The sequence below is a fragment of the Perca flavescens genome, chromosome 7 (assembly GCF_004354835.1).
Source record: "Perca flavescens isolate YP-PL-M2 chromosome 7, PFLA_1.0, whole genome shotgun sequence".
Lineage (NCBI taxonomy): Eukaryota > Metazoa > Chordata > Actinopteri > Perciformes > Percidae > Perca > Perca flavescens.
The window spans coordinates 8228968-8251302 of record NC_041337.1 but is presented as its reverse complement, the minus strand read 5'-3'; the positions used below and the strand labels follow the sequence as shown (position 1 = coordinate 8251302).

The 22335-nt window shown below is 41.5% G+C and overlaps 2 protein-coding genes across 2 annotated transcripts; one reads left to right on the top strand and one right to left on the bottom strand.

Annotated features, from left to right (window-relative positions):
• Positions 1-3373: 3373 nt before the first annotated feature.
• On the top strand, positions 3374-7455 carry LOC114558463 (tubulin alpha chain). The gene is made up of 4 exons (XM_028582490.1): positions 3374-3528; positions 4417-4639; positions 5620-5768; positions 6424-7455. The coding sequence occupies exons 1-4, from the start codon at positions 3526-3528 to the stop codon at positions 7402-7404; spliced, it is 1356 nt and encodes a 451-aa protein (XP_028438291.1). The 5' UTR covers positions 3374-3525; the 3' UTR covers positions 7405-7455.
• A 1030-nt stretch (positions 7456-8485) lies between these two features.
• Positions 8486-20687, bottom strand: pink1 (PTEN induced kinase 1). The gene is made up of 8 exons (XM_028582489.1): positions 20204-20687; positions 18949-19224; positions 18731-18834; positions 18022-18204; positions 12600-12763; positions 12375-12502; positions 11129-11359; positions 8486-9773 (listed from the first exon to the last, which is right to left on the bottom strand). Exons 1-8 carry the CDS (start codon positions 20558-20560, stop codon positions 9489-9491), a joined length of 1728 nt encoding a protein of 575 aa, XP_028438290.1. The 5' UTR covers positions 20561-20687; the 3' UTR covers positions 8486-9488.
• Between the last annotated feature and the right edge of the window lie 1648 nt (positions 20688-22335).

Genomic DNA, 22335 nt, shown 5'->3' with positions numbered 1-22335 from the left:
AAATAGCAAATATTAACAAATACTGAAATAAAATGTACAATTATCACACTGTGAAAGTAAAATGAACATCCTCTCCAGCACAGTAATAATTAAAGCCCCCCAAAACATATCACACACAAGCTAGTAACATGTGTGATGAACAGGAAAGTTAGCAAGCTAGCAACACACAGATAAACTAGCAGCTTCACATTACAGGGTCAAACGGTTAACATTCAGTACTCACTGCAGACTCAAACAACTCAGGAAGAGCTTAATCTGCTGCAACAATAGCTAAATAGAAAGAGTACAAACTTACATTGTCTCTGACTTCTGAACAGGCAACTGTAATGAAAAGAAACATGACGCAATCTCTGGGATTTCTTACGTAATTAGCGTAACTAACGTACACACACACTGTAACTGTCTCCGTAGCGTGAGGAATTCACAACAGTAACGAGTAACGATGCAGCACATACAAAATGTATTAAACTCATCGAAAATATGTACTCAAGTAAAAGTGGAAGTAGGAGAAAAAAATAATACTCCAGTAAAGTACAGATACAGCCTTTTAGTACTTAAGTAGAGTAGTGAAGTAGTTCTACTTCGTTACTATACAGCTCTGATAGACAGTAATGGCGTTTTTCCATTACATGGTACCTGCTCGACTCGCCTAGACTCTACTCGGCTCAAAGCAGTGTGCATCCGTTTCTATTGCAGATTTTAGTACCGCCTCAGCGTGGCTGGTCGTCATAGCGGCGCCGCAGTAAACTGCCGTGACCTAACGCGACACACACACAGAACGTCGAAGGTGTGTTGTTTCCACAGCCAGAAGACACATTTGGTTCAAAAGAAGCTGGAGGCAGCAAAAAAAACCACAGCTGGCTAAACTACTTAAAAACGGCAGGTTTGTTCAGGACACCACCCTCTGTTGCTTTCCTGTCACCTTTTGATATAGCCTCAGCTCGCTTGGAACCTCGACTGAGGTGGTAGCCTACTAAAAAAAGTAGCCTACCTGTTAGCAGGTACCAGGTACTTTTTTTCGTTTTAAACCAAAAAAGGCGGGCAGAGTCGAGGCGGGTCGAGCAGGTACCATGTAATGGAAAAGCACCATAACCAGACACATCTAGATATGGACGATGACACATAGATAGGCAGTTAGCATGTCGACTTAATTTTGGCACAAACGGAACCCCATATTTTTAAGCTTGTCAAACGATAATTTTCACTTGTGTAAAATAGTTTTACAGCCGTACAATGTTGTGCATGTTTAAAAGTGTTGTGCACATAACTTGCACGTGTGTAAAACGTTTGTAGCTGTAGTATTATTTTGTGCATGTGTAGGCCTATTACAAATTTGTGGAGGAATATTTTTAACAGTAAGCAACGTGTGTGTCCGGCCCAGAAGTTACAAGCTACGCTACGGTTTATTTTTTACAGTCTAGGGTTACAAGCATAGACATAGGCGGAGTTTGACATTCGAGCCAGGGGGGCAAAAAAAAAAAAAAAAAAAACTAATTGTAGCAACTGAGACCTGGGGAACACAGCACGATCACATATGGACAAAACAAACATGCTAAATAAACATTTTTTTAAGCAGATTTGAATTTACATTGTAACAAATTAAAACCTCGAGCTCAATTTAGTTAAAAAAAGAAGTCCATAACGCATATAATTCTTGAGCGACAGATGCAAAAAATCCACAACAATCTCTGTCCCCACAGGGCAGGCACAGACACAGCCGCTCTGCTGCTGCGCAGGCTGCACGCTTCTCTGTTCACAACGCTGCCTGTTCTGCTCAACGTGAAAAAGCTCAACAAAGATCACCAAATTTATCATGGCCATATCTTGAAATGAACACTTATGCCTGTCAAAAGAACTTGACAGGCTATGGCGAGGAAAAAGCGAGGAAAAAGCTTGTACCTAAACAATGATTACCAAATTTCTCTCATATTGCTCCTCATAACCACTGAAAACTGTCAAAAAATCTAACCAGAAATGTGGTGATGATTGATCGTTGTTTAGGTATATTAAACCACGTTAAGCTTTTTCATGTTAGGACTTATAAAGCCCATGAGAACCGTTGGGAGTCAACCAACAGCTGCTCCGCTGCCCTGCTGAAAATGTGAAGCAGAAATGCTAAATGTCAGATAACGTCCATAATAATTGGACTTTGGGTTCTATTTTTTGACAGTTTTCCGTGGTTATGAGGAGCAATATTAGAGAGAAATTTGGTAATCATTGGTCATTGTATACATACATTAAACCTGACCTGCGCGAAAGAGAAAAAAACGTATGCGTCATTGTACCCAGCACTTCTGGAAATGTATACCTCCGAATGCGTCTCTGTCCCCAGCACATTTCAAACCAAACTGACGCCCGTGGGCACGGCTGTGTTGGAGCACAATAGACAGACGGTGGCAGAATGCCCCGACACTTAAATTCAACTAACATGTAGGTTAACAGTGAACAATCAGTGTTGGACCTCCAGTCTGTTGAGATGCCTCTCCAAACGCAGAAACCAAGCGGAATCGCACCGTAAAACGTTAAGACACGTTAAGAAAAAAGATCAGTATTTTGCCGTAATCCAATGACATGAAAACAAGTCATCCACAGCGATCAGTAGATTCACAAACAGAGTCCCGGTGTATCCAGCGAGGCCTATACGCGCGTCACATTCACCAGTCAGCTCCAAACAGGTGAACGAGGTGAACTTCGCCGTTTAAACAAAGTGGAATAAAACGTATCAAAGTCCAAATCTACACAAAACGTGGAATCAATTAGTAAGCTGACAGAAAATGTATATACATGGCATTTAGGCAACTTTTATTGTAACGTTGGCACGGTAAGATGTCCCGACTAGTGCAACAAATTATTGTTTTTTGCGTCCTGCATATGCGTCGACAATGGTCTCAGGTGAGAGGCATAGCCCTGAAAAAATATTATTTTTACTGAAGCAGTATATGAAATCAGATGTATTACCTATCCCCATTTAGTTTTTTTGTGTTTTTAAAGTATTTATAAAATATCTGGTTATGTCAGAAGTAATTATTCCACTCATTTTTGAAACAATGCAATTACCCGTTTCAGCTACCAGGGGGGAGCATAGATATAATATGCGAATATTCTCTAAATCTAACCTCTTTGTCTAATTGCGTGAGACAAATTATAATTTTTTTGGATGGCGAAGGCATGTTCCGCCCTACTCTGCCTCTGATTGGCCTACCCTTCTATTCTCACCCAACCCTAACCAATCCCACTCCTCATGCCTAAACCTAACCAAATCCACCCAACGAAGACAGCGAGTACTAGCTAATCAGAGACAAAGTAGGGCGGGTCAAGCCTTCGCCATCCTAGGAAACGCACATTTGCGAAAGTTGCGGCAAACGGAGGAGGGTTTGTGAATGTGCGCACTTCACCTGTCCTCCTCAAGAGGCAGAGCTACTGCGGTACATCAGCATCAGCAGATCCGCTGCAGACCCCGCACACCTCAGACGCAAACGCTCCCCAGACTTGTCTCATTACATTGCATAATAGCGACAAGCCATCATGGTAAGTGCGGTTTTGAATGCCATTTCTAACATGTTATTCCCATATTTATTGTTTATCGATGGTAGTAGGCTGTAGGCCTGCCCTATAGCCTATTGAAAGGGATGGGGAGGAAAATAGGTCGTCTGTGAGATTTCTCCGACTTTGCCCTTTGTTGTCTCGCCATATTCTGCAGCCCATAGAAATCGTTTCATTTGCAATATTCGTGCTGTCAGACAATAAAAATCGTGTGGTTATGCATTCCTGTACGACACACGCCTTAATCCTTTCCCAACATTACTCGTCTAAATCATCTTAGATCTGCTTGACCACTTTGTTGCACATCAACGCTTGTACCCCGGTTTTCTGGCCATTTTATATAACAGCTTTTATTATAGGCTAGGCCTACATTTAGGTTACATCCAGCCAGTGCTCTTTGTTCTGAAGACAATTGTATGTGAAATGATACATGTCTTTCACTGTCTTTGTGTGTAACCTATCTCTATTTAATATATACTAGAATGAAATAAAAAATAAATAGAAATTAAGAATGGCACGTTAGTGAGAATGTGGCTTTTTAAAGAGACAGCTCTGCATCGTGTCTGACCTAGATAATCCTCTCCCTACAGCAGCTAATCCTATGCGCAGTAGACCGTCTTTTGTCGCAGCAGAAAATGGATGGATTCGTGTAAAATGAATGATAGCCTGAACCTCAGTCAGACATGATATCATTGATAAGCAAGGAGAGAATAATTATTCAAAGTTGGCCTATTTTGTGCTGATCTGTAGCATCCATTTAAAGGTGCCCTCTCAAAAATCCTCCATTTTAATTACCAGCAGGGGTTGTGGTTTCCTTTGTCAGCACTGCAATGATTTAACATTATTTAATCCAAATCTTCTCCCCCACCCCAGCGTGAGTGTATCTCCATCCATGTCGGTCAGGCCGGAGTCCAGATTGGCAACGCCTGCTGGGAGCTTTACTGCCTGGAACATGGGATCCAGCCCGACGGGCAGATGCCCAGTGACAAAGCCATCGGAGGAGGAGACGATTCCTTCAACACCTTCTTCAGTGAGACCGGAGCTGGAAAGCATGTCCCCAGGGCTGTTTTTGTGGATCTGGAGCCCACTGTCATCGGTAAATTCTCATTACATATAGATATTAGGTATGCACAATCAAGGGCGATTGCAGGATTTTTTAATTGGGGGGTCCTGGTGGGCGTTTTATCAGAATACAGCATAGAAAATCTGCTTAGAAATTTAGAAATATTGGATAGGATAAAATGTAAAGTAACGTTTCTGCTAAATAAAACATCACATTCATTATTAGTTTCACTTATTTTCATTTTAAACAATTATATATCCAAATACAGTACATATTTTCTATAGGCTCAGTCTGCCACTTAAAAAAAAAAAAAAGAATTCCAGTGCTGGTTCCATGGTATCAGAATTTGGATAGTCGTCATGGAAACATTAATTGGTCATGTGACAAGGGCTGGGAAAATTGGCAGAACAGGCAGCCAAGTGACTAGTACTCTGATCCAATGGAAATCACGATTGGCCGATTGACAACACTCTAGCCCGATGGATTGGGGGGAGGGGCGGCGCCAGGGAGGGACAATTGTATATCAGGGGGAGCCAGTGCCACCCCGTGTCCCTCTTCTAGCCCCGCCCCAGTGCACAATATATCGTTTTCTTTTTTTCATCGTCATGGCAATATCAACTAATAAACACATTGCGAAAGGCTTTTTGTTGTTAGTTGAAAGAAAATAAAAGCAGAAAACTACAGTTTAAAATGTAACTGTCATTTGCTTTTTAGTGCTGCCTTTTATGTTCAATTCAATGCAGTTTGTTCAATAAAAGAATTTTGGAAATGATTTCCTTTCATTTGTTTTAAATTCAACAAGCAATTTGTTGTATTTTAGCCAAATACTGAAAGCAGCAGGATGCAGAACTGAGTGCATTTTAGTATGCGCAAGTAATATCTTTATTGAAATATTCATCAAATTATCGCATATTTTCCTCATATCGTGCAGCCCTAATAGATATCATAGTTGGGGGTCTTCATTTAATTGAGTCAAACCCTCAATTAATTTCTGATTGGATGTGTGTCTTTAGATGAGGTGCGCACTGGGACCTACCGCCAGCTCTTCCACCCTGAGCAGCTGATCACCGGCAAGGAGGATGCTGCCAACAACTACGCCCGCGGACACTACACCATCGGCAAAGAGATCATCGACCTGGTGCTGGACCGGATCCGCAAACTGGTGGGTAACTAATATCAGGAGGGATTTATTCCTAATTTTGATTTCAAATATTACAATTAAATGACATGAGTATATCACGGGGGTTTTCCCTGCCATTATAAACGCTAAGGTGCAGCACCCAAGCCATTTTGGTGACCACCTAAGTGATCATCAAAACTAAGTGACTTTTCTCAGATCTAATGATTGTAGTTGGTCTAAGGCTGCTTGATTATGGAAAAAAAATCATAATCACAATTATTTTGGTCAAAATTAAAATCACAACAGTGAAACAAATAAACAAATCAACAATGAAAACAACTTGAACTGTGAAATTTCCCTTAATACTTTTCCTGTTGATCTTTTTGAATTCCCCTTCAGAGCATAAGACAATATAAGAGTTTACTTGATTCGATTAATTGCAGAGCCCTAAGTTGCTCCCCCAGTTTTATTATTTATGTATTTAATTATTATCTGCTCTTGCTTTTCCAACGTTTTAGACGCAGATATGGTAATAATAATGGTCCAAAATGATGTGAAATTGCATTTTTATTTTAAAACCTAACATTTTCTTGAGGGAGGACCCTTAAACCCACCGCCAAATACGTGCATCTAAGACTTCCACAAACCTAGGGAGAACACTATCATGTGACCACTGCCTCTCCCTCTCTGTCCTCAGGCTGACCAGTGCACCGGCCTTCAGGGCTTCCTGGTTTTCCACAGCTTCGGAGGTGGCACCGGCTCTGGTTTCACCTCCCTGCTGATGGAGCGCCTGTCTGTCGACTACGGCAAGAAGTCCAAGCTGGAGTTCTCCATCTACCCAGCTCCCCAGGTGTCCACCGCCGTGGTGGAGCCCTACAATGCCATCCTGACCACCCACACCACCCTGGAGCACTCTGACTGTGCCTTCATGGTGGACAACGAGGCCATCTACGATATCTGCCGTAGGAACCTCGATATCGAGCGTCCCACTTACACCAACCTCAACAGGTTGATCAGCCAGATAGTGTCCTCCATCACTGCCTCCCTCCGTTTCGACGGTGCCCTCAATGTCGATCTGACAGAGTTCCAGACCAACTTGGTGCCGTATCCCCGTATCCACTTCCCTCTGGCCACCTATGCCCCTGTCATCTCTGCTGAGAAGGCTTACCATGAGCAGCTCTCGGTGTCAGAAATCACCAACGCCTGCTTCGAGCCAGCCAATCAGATGGTGAAATGTGACCCTCGCCACGGCAAATACATGGCTTGCTGCCTGTTGTTCCGTGGCGACGTGGTGCCCAAAGATGTAAACGCTGCCATCGCCACCATTAAAACCAAGCGCTCCATCCAGTTTGTGGACTGGTGCCCCACTGGTTTCAAGGTGGGCATCAACTACCAGCCGCCCACTGTAGTTCCTGGTGGAGACCTGGCCAAGGTCCAGAGGGCTGTGTGCATGCTGAGCAACACCACTGCTATTGCAGAGGCCTGGGCTCGGCTTGACCACAAGTTTGATCTGATGTACGCAAAGCGTGCCTTTGTTCACTGGTATGTGGGTGAGGGGATGGAGGAGGGAGAGTTCTCTGAGGCCAGAGAGGACATGGCAGCTCTGGAGAAGGATTACGAGGAGGTTGGAGTCGACTCTATTGAGGGTGAGGGAGAGGAGGAAGGAGAGGAATATTAAAAGGAACATAAAAGCACCAGTTAAACATAAGCACAGAACAGTTTGTCTATTCATTACCAGCTTTGTTATGTTCAGAGTTAAAGTCATTAAGTCTGGCTCTGTCCTAAATAAAATTCCTGTAATGTGAAGTTGTTTGTGTTATTTATTGAAACTTTTTTGTGTGAATACTGACAAATAAACTATAAATTGCAGGTGATTTGTCATTTTATAATCTTGAAATACTAAATCCTATACCTTCGAATGTCAGATGAAATTGTAGATATGTTTGAGAAATACTGTAGATGCGCAGAATATACAGTGTTTGAGTTCTACTTAAATATGTGCTATATTTTTAAACTGGTCTGCATATTTGAGCTATGGCTTCCCAATTTTCCCACTGCACAGCTCCTTAGCAGTACCAGTACTAACAGTAACAGTACTAACTCTGGTACTACTGGTAGTCCCTGGGCAGGAAACAAGAGAGTAACATCTCTGTCAGAAGGGAAACCTAACACTGATGCACTTACCAAATCATCTCAATGTGTATGCCACTATCTTTACTAACTTAACAAATTAATCTAAATTCACTTAACTTGCAGATATGTTAACTTAGAAACAAGATGTGGTTAAATAAACAAGAGGAATGATTGACACGATGCCTTCATGCTTCTTTTCAGACTTTTATTCTGAAACAGAAAAATCTACATATATCCAAAGTATTTCTCACCATCTATAGTATTAAAATGTACACTATATCTTGCATCCCCTACTGTCCACATGCTTATATTTAATAAGGTTATGAAGCCAAAATTGTAGGCTTACTGTGACCAGTTTTGAGAACAGATCATAGTGAAGTGTGAAATCACTATTCAAAATCTTTTTTTTTTTATTTTCAAATAATTTACCAGAATATAATATATATTATAGATAAGCTGGCCACAAACACCAGTAAGCCACAACAATGGCTCTTAGCAAGTGCAAACATGGACTTAAAGTGCAAACCACAGGAACAAAAACAAAACAAACTTCCACCGATCAATAAATTGCATGATCCATGCCATCTACCATCATCATTGTGATAACTCTGTAGTAACATGTTGGGGAGGATTTTTCATGCATTACGATGTGCAGAATGGGGGAATAAGTGATTGTTTGGCTCACACCCTTACACAGTCACCCCAACCCGTTTTTAGCTGACAGTTTGATGGACGAACTAAGGCTGCATGTTACCTGTAAACATGTAAAACATAATGTCACCCTACACAGTAGGGTCTGACAAGTGCAGTGTGCACTTTTTACTCTAAAGGCTCTGACACATCAACCTAACGGCTGACCTTCAGCAGAAAAGGCAGTCGGACTGACTGCCTCTCCGAGTTGGTCAAAAAAGTCGAAAATCGGGTTGGTGCGTCAGGGCCATAAGGCATAACTACCTGCATTGGCCTTCATCTTTATCAGTCCAAAACGTCTACACAGACCAACTTTAATCAAACACACAGGTAACAACGACTGTCTTTCTTAGCAAATATCTAAGGTGCATCAGAGCTTGTAAAAGTAAATATCCACTCTTATAAACAAATACCAGCAGCCATTGGTACCTTGCATTTCTGGGCCAATTTAGTAGTATGTTGCTGACAAACAACACTCATTTAGGGAAAACTTAATCTTAGAATACACAGAGATACCAAGGTCTTTTCTCCACCAACAGTAGCCTGTATATAGTCTGTGATGTCATACACCCACAAGACCTACTGCATTTTGCATAAAGGGGCACTAGTAGCACTTTGATTTAACTCCTGCTGATGCTGTGGTGATGCTGAGTTTGTGACAACACGCTGGGAAATGCAGATCAGGAATTTTAGCAGCAATAGACAGCACTATTTTAGGGGTGAATTACACCATTTGATAATTCACAATAACTGCTGATGTCAGTCACAGACGTACAACAGTGTAGGAGTACAGTGTCAGTGGAGTTTGCCTTAATAGATATTGTATTTAAAAAGGCCAAAACTATAAAGATTACAACAAAAAATGTCAAACTGAAAATCTATTCAAGGCTCCCAGTCATATCAAACTTAAGCTATCTGTCTGAATAAGTGAGAGCGGATCTATGCAGACAGAACGCAGGCCTGACGCTGCTCTCGCCCGTACAGTAGGAAGCCGACAGCGGTGCGCAGGTCCTCCAGGTCCAGGTTAGACAGGAAGCTCCTCTGAAGCTCCGCCTCCACTATATTCCCCCTGAGTCCACTACAGCCCTTCAGGAGAACCACAGCAGACTGGCACAGCAGCCAATCAGCCAGCTTCCTCAAGCCAACGCTGTCCTGGTTGGCCAGGGCCTTCCGCCCCCAGAGGCTAAGATGTAGCATGTTAGCTGCCACACGGGCACTGGGGCGCTGCAGAGTAATGACAACATATAAGAGTATTAAAGAGTAGCATCAAAAGAGTTGGTTTAGTGTTAATATAGACTGTAAAAAAAAAAAAAAAAAAAAAAAAGTACAAAAGTGAAGCCAAAATATCCAGGATACCCGCACCGCCATCTTGTAATTTGGGAGGCAGAGTCTGCGCAGTAGTGATCGGGCGATGGAGCCGCGGTATCAAAGTCCCGCCAATACACCTGCCTGACCAATTGCGAGTCAATCACAGCTCTCAATCAAGTTTCACCCTATTTTATAGAATCATATAACTTATTAAAACCAAACTTATCTGAAAAATTAACACTTGAACAAACATCAACTTGATAACAACTACCGTAAAATGACAGAAACCATATTCAGGAAAAATGTATTTGTTGTGTACTAGACAGGATTTTTTGTTTTAGTCAGTGTCATCTGCTTCCATGGAGGGGGCGGGGTTTATGACCTATACAGCAGCCAGCCACCAGGGGGTGACCAGATGTTTTGGCTTCCCTTACAGGGCCCTATCTTGCACCCGGCGCAGCGCAAAGCCCAATGCAAGTGTCTTTCCTAGTTTAAGACCGAGGCAGTTGTCAACTTCCCGTCCAGCGCCTGCGTCGTTTAAATAGAAAAAAGGCACCTGCCCCCAACTTTGCGCCCATGGGTGTGCTGGTCTTACAGGGAGGTGTGTTCAGGGGAATTCTTGGCGTATTGCTATCTTGAGGCGGCGGGAAGTGATCGTGCCATTGACCAACAAAAACCTGGTCTAAAGTCAATAGCGCAGCATTTCATTGTTATTTCAACAGTACAGGGCTCTAGAGTGCGACCAATTTGGTCGCAAATGCGACCAAAATTTGAAAGGGTGCGACTAAGATTGTTCCTAGGTCGCACTGGTGCACCTAACGTCCTCGCATCCGCTGCCTCTCCACGAACGAAGCAATGTCGTTTATATGGCTATAGTTTAAAACGATTACAAATAAAAATATTCTGGCGCAAAACCGCCATCATTATAGCAATGCGCCAAGGTACAAACGCGCCTGGCTTTTAAAGGGAATGGGAGATGACACTCTGATTCGTCTATTGCATGTGCGCCCAAAACACACCTATGAATTAATGAAGACACTAAGTACAACCCTTTTGAACTATGCGCCCGGTGTACAGACCCTTTTTTTCCGCCGTCAAACTAGTAAAAGTGGATCTGGACACGCCCTAAACGCACCTGCGCCATGTGCTTCACGCCGTGCACTCAGATCGTTAAAATAGGGCCCATATAGTCCATATTACCAGACTGCTGGTAGACTTCCACAAGACAGAACAAGTGAGCAATCATAAAATGTGCACAGCCCCCGCTATACCTTGCTTGGGTTCCTCCTGAGGAGTAACTGGATCACTAACTGCACATCAGCTGGAACACTGGAGGGCAGAGGAGGAAGCTGCTTCTCCTGGTAACTCCTGCTCTCCAGTCCCACTGCTCGATAGAATGGGTTAGGCTGGCCGAATATCTCATAGGAGATGGCACCCACTGCCCAGGCATCCGCCTTGCTGTAGTCAATCACCACACCCCACCCCGGAACTGCCGTGGCCACCTTTAGGCAGACACATCATGGGAATGAGAGTGATTAAACGTGGGGTTATTTAAGAAAAGTAATATTATGGTTAACTGTGGTGACTTGTATTATTGTACATAGAGCTGTAACAATTCCAAATTTTGCTGTACAATTAACTGTCTCACAAATAATTTCAATTAACAATATAATTGTCTATTTCAGTCAAATTTATAAATGGTCATTCATTACTCTTTCAAACAAATTAAAGTTTTGAATGAATACCATGATACATCTTTTGGTTATATCACTGTTATGTGACCCAGATAATGTAGTAACACAGGTACACAGGCTATGAAGTAAACCACGCCTCTATTATCATAAAACATGTAAACTCATCAATTAAAAAAACAAAAGCATTGATCATTATAAAAAAACAAACAGATTCAATTAAATTAGGAGTACAAAAAATAAGTCATCACTATTGGCAAACTGTGGCAAAATAGTCATCACTGTTTCTGAACTTATGTTTTAATTAATAACTGTATCCCCTGCTTGTCATTTTTGTATAGGGACAGGTGGCAACAACTAACAAAAAACATAGCTTTAGCTCAACAATCTGAACAATAATCACTTACAATTTGGCATATCCAAACAAAATCAACAATTATCATTAACAGCCACATGCCTTAGGACCAGCTAATATTAGCAATTAATTGTGGTTAAACAAAGAAATCGCAATAACGTAAAAATATGGCAAATAGACAACTATGTAATAATTGCTACAGGCCTAATTGTACAAGTGTTTGCTTTAAACTAAATGTTTTGTATTGGTGTGTCAAACTCCTGTTTGTGTAAATCTGTACTGTACGGCATTGTATATATACACACAATGATTCTTGCACATCCCTTTAAAAAACACAGCCTTTTGTATGTCTGATAGTGCTGTGCTTATTATCAATACCATTTTGTTGTACAGGGATCAATAAGAGACTGCTCAGCAACTGTTGGCCATTCTTCTTTTACTTAACAACGATAAAGAGCTCCTTAAGCCTACCTCAGGGGCCATTAGGGAGGCATTCCCTCCTCTGTTGACCCACATGCTGTTGAAGGGCAGCTGTAGCTTAGAGTCACTCTGAGCCAAGCAGCAGCCAAAGTCAGTAATCACTAAACGAGGACAACCATCTGCATGAAAGCAAAATCAATTGTAATGTTAACAGTGGACTGATGTAATCAAATGTCTGAATTGTTCTCTTGCTGACTATGTATACATCTCTCGGACCTGAGTCAAACTCCAACAGCACGTTGTCCGATTTGAGATCCCTGTGAGCAACACCCTGTCTGCACAGGTGGTCAACCCCCTCAAGGAGCTGCAGCACCATCAGAGAGGCCTGCCTGCGGCCTGGTGTGGACATTTCCAAGTACTGTCGCAGCGTGCCAGGGTAGCTGTAGCACAGAAGAAGACACAGTATTAGTCGTACTCCACTTGACACCGTAAGTTTTCTCGTATACACCTCTTTTAAGGTTGCAATCCTGAAGTATTTCATGAAATCAAAGCCACTCTGTGATACTATGGTCTGAGTTTTTTTTCAGCAATAGTCATCCAATGTATTTACATTCTGTCATTACCTCTCTATATGGTGGTGGAAAGCGGGATTTATGCTTCGGCGGAGGCTCCACGCAGAGCTTTCGCCATAGTCTACGTAGCTCATATCTCTTTACATAAATTTTTTTTTCTTCTACTACTATGGGCCAACAGTTAATATAGAAACGATTCACATACATTTAAATGCCCTCTGTAAATGGTGCCCTGCTGGTAGGTTTTACGTGACCTACTTTCACTTAAGTACGGTGCAGTAAAATCAATCAGATGTCCGTGATCCGCGTAACGACAGTACAGTGGGACGTTTGCCTTCAACAGAGCGACAGTAATAACCTAATGTACCATCATTACTGAGTTTAAACTACATTCTCGGTTATGTTTGCACTGAATAACGCATTCAATAAACAGAAACATATCTCTTGCAGCGCACATGAACAGATGCGCCAGTCGGCCAGCCATCACGATGGACGATGATATCCATCGGCACAACCATAATCTCCATGTACCCACATCAATTTAATGCAAGAAGAAACATAAATGTGTGTGTGAAGGACACAAATTGTCCACCTGGTGTCACTATTGTGCTTTGGGTCATACGTTTAGGTAGGAACCTTTTGTCAGGTAACAGGTGTGTTGTTAGATGGAGGAGCACAAATAGTTTTTGACCGCACCGCAATGCTACAGTAGCTCATGTTAAGGTGTATGAAATCTTGAAATGTTTATGAACCTTGATGGACACAGATGAATTCTTACATGTTTACTTTAAAGACCGTTTAGTGAGCAATACATATCCATAAAATGCAACGAGGACTATAGGACTGTGTTATTTCTAAACACTACGGAGTGGTGTATAGCGAGCGCGTCAGCTAAGTCATAAGCCATAGATTATTTGTTGTTAGCCCTGTCTAGCAGCCTCTCAGTGGCTTGAAGTTTTAGGCTTAGTCATTATAAGTGGTTTACATTTTAAGTAAATGGGAATGGGAATTAACGGGAATTAATGGGAATAAACTGGATATTTTGAATATTGCTGTCCATGGAAAGTTTAGCTGTGGAATTTTGGAAACATTCCAATTTGCAAACTTTCATGGGAATTAATGGAAATTATTATTTTTATTTTTATTATTTGGATGGGATGTAGTCCTTGGGCTCAAATGCAGTACGGTCTTCAATTCGTCTTCAATCAGCTTCAATCTGCTGCAGAATGTTGGATTGTAGAAATGATCTGTGCAGTGGGTGTGGCCTCAATAGCCCTGCAGTAGGCTAAGTAGTAGTCCAAACCATTGACCTTTAGCTTAATATACGAAGCTAGTTAGCATGCTGTCTTTGATTTACTATGGTTATGGTTATATGCGTGCTAAGGTAACCATCAGCAAGGTCTATTGTTTCCAGCCTATCAAGAACAAGTGGGCTATACAATTAACACACATAGGTTAATAGCAATGGGTTCTGTATTGGGTTATGTTAAAAAAATAAAAATAAACTCAAGAAAATGTTACGTAAATATATATTGCATATATATTTAAATACCGAAAATATGCAATTTCACATCTTTTGGACTATTGTAACCATATCTGTCTAAAACGTTGAAAAAACCTAGAGCAGATGATAAATAACACTCAAAAAGCTTAAAGGGGTGATAGAATGCAAAACCGATTTTACCCTGTCATAGTTGAATAACGACAGTTCGGTGGGTAAATAGGACATACATAGAAGCTCAAAGTCCCATTGACACCCCTTTACTATGAAAATCTCATATTTTGAAACTGCCGCTGAATACGGGCGAATCCCAACAAAGCTGGAAGTTGACGTCAACCTCCCAAAAACCGGAACCTTTGTCAGCCCATGGGTGTATTAAGAGAACGGTCACGCCCCAACATTTACATAGGCTACACAACTGACCTGAGATCAGGTAGTCTTCCGAATCTAGGTTGCGCAGATCTCTGCTATTCCATTACAAAATTCACTTCTGAAACTTTTTTATGCGAGAAATCAACTATGTAAGGCTCAAATATGGGCCGTTTTACGAAAATGGATGGCTAATTGCAAATTTTGTCCGACTGTGTGTCGGAATTCAGCGACCAGTGCTGCCTGTGTTGTTGCCTCGCCGCCCGACCTGCCTTCCTTCACACACCCCGACCTGCTATGAGGTACTCGGAGCTGGCAGTCCACAGCACTCCATACCCGCGCAAAGTCACCGTTTTTTGGATAATGGACTACTAAACGCCGATGCTCTGACAGAGCTCCAGGGCCTACAGCTCCCCTCTTCCTGCTAGCTAAATGCCCGGTGTGTGTGAGTGAGAGCACGGTCAGCGAGCTTGTTATGCTAGGGTGACCAAACGTACTCTTTTGCCCAGACATTTATTTTACATTATTATTTTTACCACTTTTTACCTACTGTCCGGGGCGGTTGTATAAATTCATTAAAATGTCCGGTTTTCACTGGTTTTCATGGGACCATTAAGCGTGTACTTAAATTGACTGGCACTTTGCTCAACACAATACTACGGTAGGCTACTTTGTTGTGTGACGTAATTCCCGAGAGGCTGCCTTGTGAGCGGCTCTGCGACGCGCACATACACAGGGACCATGGCAGACAGACAGGGACCAGGGCAGACAGACAGGGACCAGGGCAGACAGCGGAGCAGCATTACACACAAAATGCCGAAGCGTTTCCTGCTAAAGATTTCCCACCGTGGTCAGAAAACACAGGGGAGACACTTTGTTTCTCTCACTATGACTCTAGAGTCGGTAGGACTCGCTCGCTATCACTCTCACTTCTCCCCCGCTCTGTCACCCACTCCCCACACACACACACACACGCCGTCTCGACGCACACACTAGCGCACAAGTATAAACATCCACTTACAACCATAAAACAAGACTAGTGCAGCTTCACAGTTGAACTGCAAAAAAAATGTCCCACATACCGTCCCGGTCGGGACCGGACAAGTGGGAGGCGGAGTGCACCGTGTGCAAAGCTGGCACATATGTTTCAGTGTCTTTATTATTTATGTTATTACATTGAAAAGGTATTAAGAGATATTTTGTTGAAGCTGGATTTTCTAACACAGAAGAGGTCATATTTAGAACATTATTACATATTATTTATTTATTTTAAAAGAGAGCTATTATTTTGTTACAGATTTTATTTTATTACAGAAGTTATTTTTGCACAATTGAGGCATAATAAAGCATGTTCATTAACCTCTGAGAATCACCACTGTCTGGATTTGTCTCGAGGCCAGGCCGAGTGTCCTCTATTTTGGAAATCAAAATATGGTCACCCTATGTTACGCCAGCAATCTGTTACCACAGGTTCCAGTTAATCTTTTAATGTGTTTAATTATAATGTGTTGAGTTATTTAAACAAACGATTGGGGAAATAAACGCCGCTTGTCCCTGAGTCTCATTGATAGAGCCTGCGCCTGGATGTAGCTCTATCAATGAGAGCTAGCTCCTCTTAGAATTCCTCTGAAATTCACAAATATTCATTAACTTGAAATCGGACACCGTTGTTAGCTTTATAAGACCTTTAGGGAGATGTTGTATAAGTGGCGTGACGAAATTCAAACTGTAAATATACACAAATTTTGCGGAAAATGAAGCTAACTATCCGTGATTTGTAGCTAGCTACACATAGCTAGGATTGAAGGGACAGTCATAGCTAACGAAACCACCACTGTTCACAAAAATTCATTAACTTGAAATTGGACACCGTTGTTAGCTTTATAAGACATTTAGTTAGATGTTGTATAAGTGGCGTGACGAAATTCAAACTGTAAATATAAACAAATTACGCTGAAAATGAAGCTAACTATCCGTGATTTGAAGCTAGCTACACATAGCTAGGATTGAAGGGACAGTCATAGCTAACGAAACCCCCACTCTTCACAAAAAGTCATTAACTTGAAATCGGACACCGTTGTTAGCTTTATAAGACATTTAGGGAGATGTTGTATAAGTGGCGTGACGAAATTCAAACTGTAATATACTTTATTTATGCCGAAAATGAAGCTAACTATCCGTGATTTGTAGCTACACATAGCTAGCATGAAGGGACAGTCATAGATAACGAAACCCCTAATCTTCACAAAAATTCATTAACTTGAAATCGGACACCGTTGTTAGCTTTAAGACCTTTAGAGATATGTTGTATAAGTGACAAAATTCAAACTGTAAATATAGCTACTTTAGTTATGCCGGCAGCTGACATCCAGCCTAGAGTAACTGGAACTGTGGTAAGAGATTGCTGGTGTAACAAGCTATCACTCTCACACACGGGCCATTTAGCTAGCAGGAAGAGGGGAGCTGCAGGCCGGGGTCTGTGGAGAAAGGCAGGCCGGGGTCTGTGGAGGAAGGCAGGCCGGGCAGTGAGGCAGCAACACAGGCAGCACCGGCAGCTTAACTCTGACACACAGTCTTACCAAATTTGCAATCAGCCATCAATTTTCGTAAAACGTCCCATATTTGAGCTTTATATAGTTGATTTCTCGCTTAAAAAAAGTCTCAGAAGTGAATTTAATAATTTAATAGCCCAACTAGTCTAGTCTCCCATGTGTTTCTATGTAGTTCGCTCAAACCAATCAGCACGTAGCTCATTCTGAATATTCATGAGCATACCATATTTGGATGAAAAGCTCTTGTTCCAAATAGAGCCATATTCACAGGGTAGTTAAGGGCCTAATAAAATAGCATTCGGGCAATTTTCAGCCCAACCAATGTTACATACCCCATTAGGAGACCTTAAGGAACAGTGTAAAATACCCTATATAATCATTCTATCAACCCTTTAAAAACAAAACTTGCTAAAGAAGGCCACTGGGGACTGACTACAACCATTAGATCTGAGAAAAGTAATTTAGTTAGTTTTGATGCTCACAGTGATTTTACATTCATTTTGCTTAAGTGGTGCTCAAAACGGCTTGGGTGCTGCACCTAAGCCCTATAATGGTGGGAAAAAACCTGCACTTGCCGTTTACCACCATTAACCACGGTTGTCGCCAAATCAACCGGGATTCAAGGATTATGAATTCAAGATGAAGCCGGTGACATTTCTTTTTGAATCAGAGGATGAAAGAGTGTGAAAGATGGCAGGTCTTACTTCTTCATGACGAGGAAAAGAGTGCGATTGTTGCCAAGACCAGCAGGGTTAAGCCTGGCTGGCAGTACATCTGGATACTCTTCTTGGGCACCTGCTAGCAATGGGACATCCGCTGTGAAAGCCCGGTACACTCTGATCACATTAGGGTGTGCTGATACTCGCTTGGGCAGGACTCCAAACTGTCTGCATGTAGAGAGATCACAGCAGTTCATAAGCATCTTTCCTACACCCTGTTCAGGACTGCAATACTAGTATATGAAAGCACTGAGGATGTCACACATAGGGCTAGGTACCGAATTCAATACTTTTTAGGCACCGACCGAATTGCATCTAAATTATAGTATCGGAAAATGCCTCGTCATTCAATACCAAATTTCAATACCTAAAAAGGAATAAATCTCATCAGCGTCAGTGAGCCAATAAGCATGCAGCATGCTTCTACCAAGATCTAATCATGTTGGCGATTGGCTGTCTAACGTTACACGTTGTAGAGACATGCAGGGAAAACTCTACAGCGGGGCTCACATCGTAGGAGCTGAAAAATATATAAAAAAAGATTTGTGGCTAAATGTGTAATGTTGTTATCTTTGTTTTATAAAATTGGTATAGAAAAAAAGCATCTTCTAGGAACTGGTATCAAAGTCAAAGTATTGGAATCTATACCGGTATGGAAAATATTTGAATGATACCCAGCCATAGTCACACATACCCATCCAGAGCGATTTCTTCTTTTTCCTGCTTTAAGGCCAGGGGGCCTGCAGGCACCAGCTCCTGTGACATGGATTTTAATATCGCCTCACTTGATGACCCGGCCTGCAAACAAATGGCATTAAAAGATACATATCAGTACTGATTTGTGCCTGTCATCTGTTAGGACTAGTACCTACAATTGTGAGCACAAAATGTGGAATATTGTAGAATACCAACCCCAAAGTTCCACATCATCTTGACAGCCATAGGGAAGGTTCTTAGCGAGCAGCATGTCAGAGATCGAGCCGTCTCCCCTTCCTCTTCCTCTTCCCTCAGCTGCACCGTGGAGCACTTGTTGGTACTGTCCTTTGGAGGGGCAAACCGAGCTGCAGCCTCATACACAGCCGCATTGGAGCCTTTCCCAATCTGATTCCCAATAATGTAATCCTCCAATTTATATCCAGAAGTGAATGGCTTGAGTGGGCTCTGGAATCTTTTCTTTCTAAACACTGCCTGCAAATTTGGAAAAATATATTATAAGATGCAGAAAGCTAGTTATGTGCACACCCCATCTGAAGGCCAGTTGAAGGATATGGATATGCATGGATTAAAGCGAATACAAATGAAAGCATCAAGATACAAGATACTTTTATGGTCACTGTTCTAGTACAACAAAATATCGTTTGGAGCAAGCCTGTTGATGCCTATTTAAGGATAAAAACTATTACTAAGTGTAACAAGGAGTATAAGATAGAAACATATAAAATAAGATAAATGTGACAAAATAAATACCATATATACACAGAATACAAGAATAAAAGTGACCCGTACTGGAAGCAAGTGAAGCCAGTAGTGCAGCATGATTAGAGAGTTATTGCCAGAATAATTATTAATAAGAATTATTGCACTTTAAAAGCAGTAGGATAACTTATAAACAGTCAAAGTGATTAAAATATTTACACAGTAGTAATGGCAGTAGCAGTAAGAGGGAAATGGACAGGATTAGTGCAAAGCAGGTGGACAACCTTTATCCATTTTTAGATCTCAATAAAGTACTCAAATCCTTTACTAAACTAAAACTAGTTTACAAGAAAGTGTTTTGGACTAAATTTTGGATTTATGTAAAAGTACAGAGGTATTACAAGCAAAATATTAAGTATGCAGAATGTTTTGTTATATATTTTTGTATACATTATATTGTTGGATCATTATTACTGGTGTTGATATGTTAGCAGCATTGGTACAACACTAAACTAGTTGATTTTATCTCCTTTGTTGGGTAGTTCAATCTACAACAACAATGCACACTATTTTATAAATTGATCATATGTTTTCTATGTAAAATGTCAATCAGCGAGTAGTTAGTAACTGGTTGTCAATTAATTGTAGTGGAGTAGAAGAAGCATTAAAAGTAAATAACCATGTAAAGTACAAGCACCCTAAAACTATTTGATACAGTACTTAAGAACAACTTTATCTGGGGACACCATACCTGGATCTCCTCACATGTAGCCGCACTACTTCTGTCATCTTCAAGCTGTTGTTCGATAAGCCCCACACCGAGGCCGAAAGCCAAAAACACGGCCCTGTTTCGCGGGGACCCGCCGCTAAACCTTCTCCTGAAGCCGGCGGACTGAAGATGGGCTGCCAGGCCCTTCAAAGAGGTGCGGTAATAGCGGTACCGAGACGGCAGGAAAGCCTGAGGCTGAACGGTGCGGACCGACGGGCCTACACGGAAACGGTCAGCTCGGAGCTTTGCTGCGACTCGGCCACCCGATTTCAGGAGACCCAGCTGAAAGACCGAGCGGCCTAACTCGAGCCCCCGGCTAATAGCGTGTTTCACAGACATAATTTACCCGGAAAGGTAATTTAAGCTGTTTATTGAGTCCGCTTGTGTCAGGCAGTCCTCTGCTATCTCAGGCAAAGACAGTGTGGTAAACAAAACAACTGTTACTGAGCATGCGCGATAATGACAGGCGACCTAAATATATTCAGAACAACTGATTCCATTTGTTTCCAAGCCCTGTATAAAGACTGATTCCATGTTTGTTTTTTTCTTCTGCCTTTCCTTCAATATACACTGCATAGGTCAAGTATGTGGACAACTACATTTTCAACTAATATATTTCATGGTTGAACATGTTACAGATTAAGTCACAAGATATGTGATTCAAAGGTGTTTTTTATTTTATTTCTGCTAATAGATTACCATGTACCATACAGACACAAATGTAGAGCAATTCCTATATTCTGTATACTCTTATGTTTACTATACAACAACCGTTCAAAAACAGTCATATACTACAGGCTATTGATATAGGCTAAATGTAGTTGTGATCAGGTTTCCTGGCCAATAAGCCAGTAGTATGCAAGTCTGCATTTTGGTTTAGTACAATGAGCACAGCCATTGTTTTGGACAAGATGCCAGTTTTTCTTTTACTTTGTTCCAAAAAAATCAACCAGAAATGTGTAAGCAACAATGCAGTAGCCTATCAGCATCGTAGAAGTGTCATACTGTACGCATGTACACTATGCTATGGATAGCTTTATCAGGTTCAGGTTCATTTATTTGTACCCGTAGGTAAATTAAGTTCCAGAGAGCAAGTTCAGGCTATTTCTCAAACATATAAACAACAAACACCATACACACAGAACAAAACACTAAAATCACACTAAGACAATTTCCCCATCTTATTGCTATTCATAAAATGAATCACTACTGGGACAAATCTATTTTTATATTGTTTTGTTGTACACCGCAGTACTCTAAGCCGTTGATTGGACGGCAGATACTGGAACTCATAACACAGCGGATGAAGCTGGTCACTCAAGATTGAAATACCCATGCGCTGTACCTGCCTAGTATACAGCGAGGCTTGGTTCAGTAGTGGTTCCCCAATCAACCTACTGGACCATTTCACAATCTGGTTAATAGAGTTCCGGCTCTTTAAAGTTAAGTTCCCGTATCAAGACACCAGAGAAAAAGAGAGTACGGATTCAATAAAAGCACGATAAAACATAGTCAACAATGTTTTCTCAATTTGAAATTTGCTTAATTTCCTTAAAAAGAACAGACGTTGATGCCCCTTTTTACACACAGTTTCACAGTTGGCTTCAAAACTCAGCTTTGAATCAATGATTGTCCCAAGGTATTTGTAAGACTGCACACACTCCACTGGTTCACCCTTAATGGATGAAATTCAATCAGCAGAAATAATGATTTTCCTTTCTCAACCCTGAGGTGAACTCTGCTCTAAGAACACTAAGCAACCTCTTTTGGCCTTTAATGGTTTATGAAAAAGGTTTTTGATCCAGTTGTCCTCTTTGTGGCTTTTCTAGACAGATGTTGCTGATTTAACTCATGAGAATGTCATGTAATTGGCCTTTATGATTCTTGTGATGGCATGGCAAGAGATTCCTAGAATCATATAGGCTACAGGTCTTAGCATAAAAGAACTGCCCACACCATGGAAAAACTGGCATCTTGTCCAAAATAATGGCTCTGCTCTTTGTACAAAATCAACATGCAGACTTGCATACAAGTGGCTTATTGGCCAGGAACCCTGATCACAACTACATTAAGCCTATATCAATAGCCTGTAGTATATGACCGTTTTTTAATGT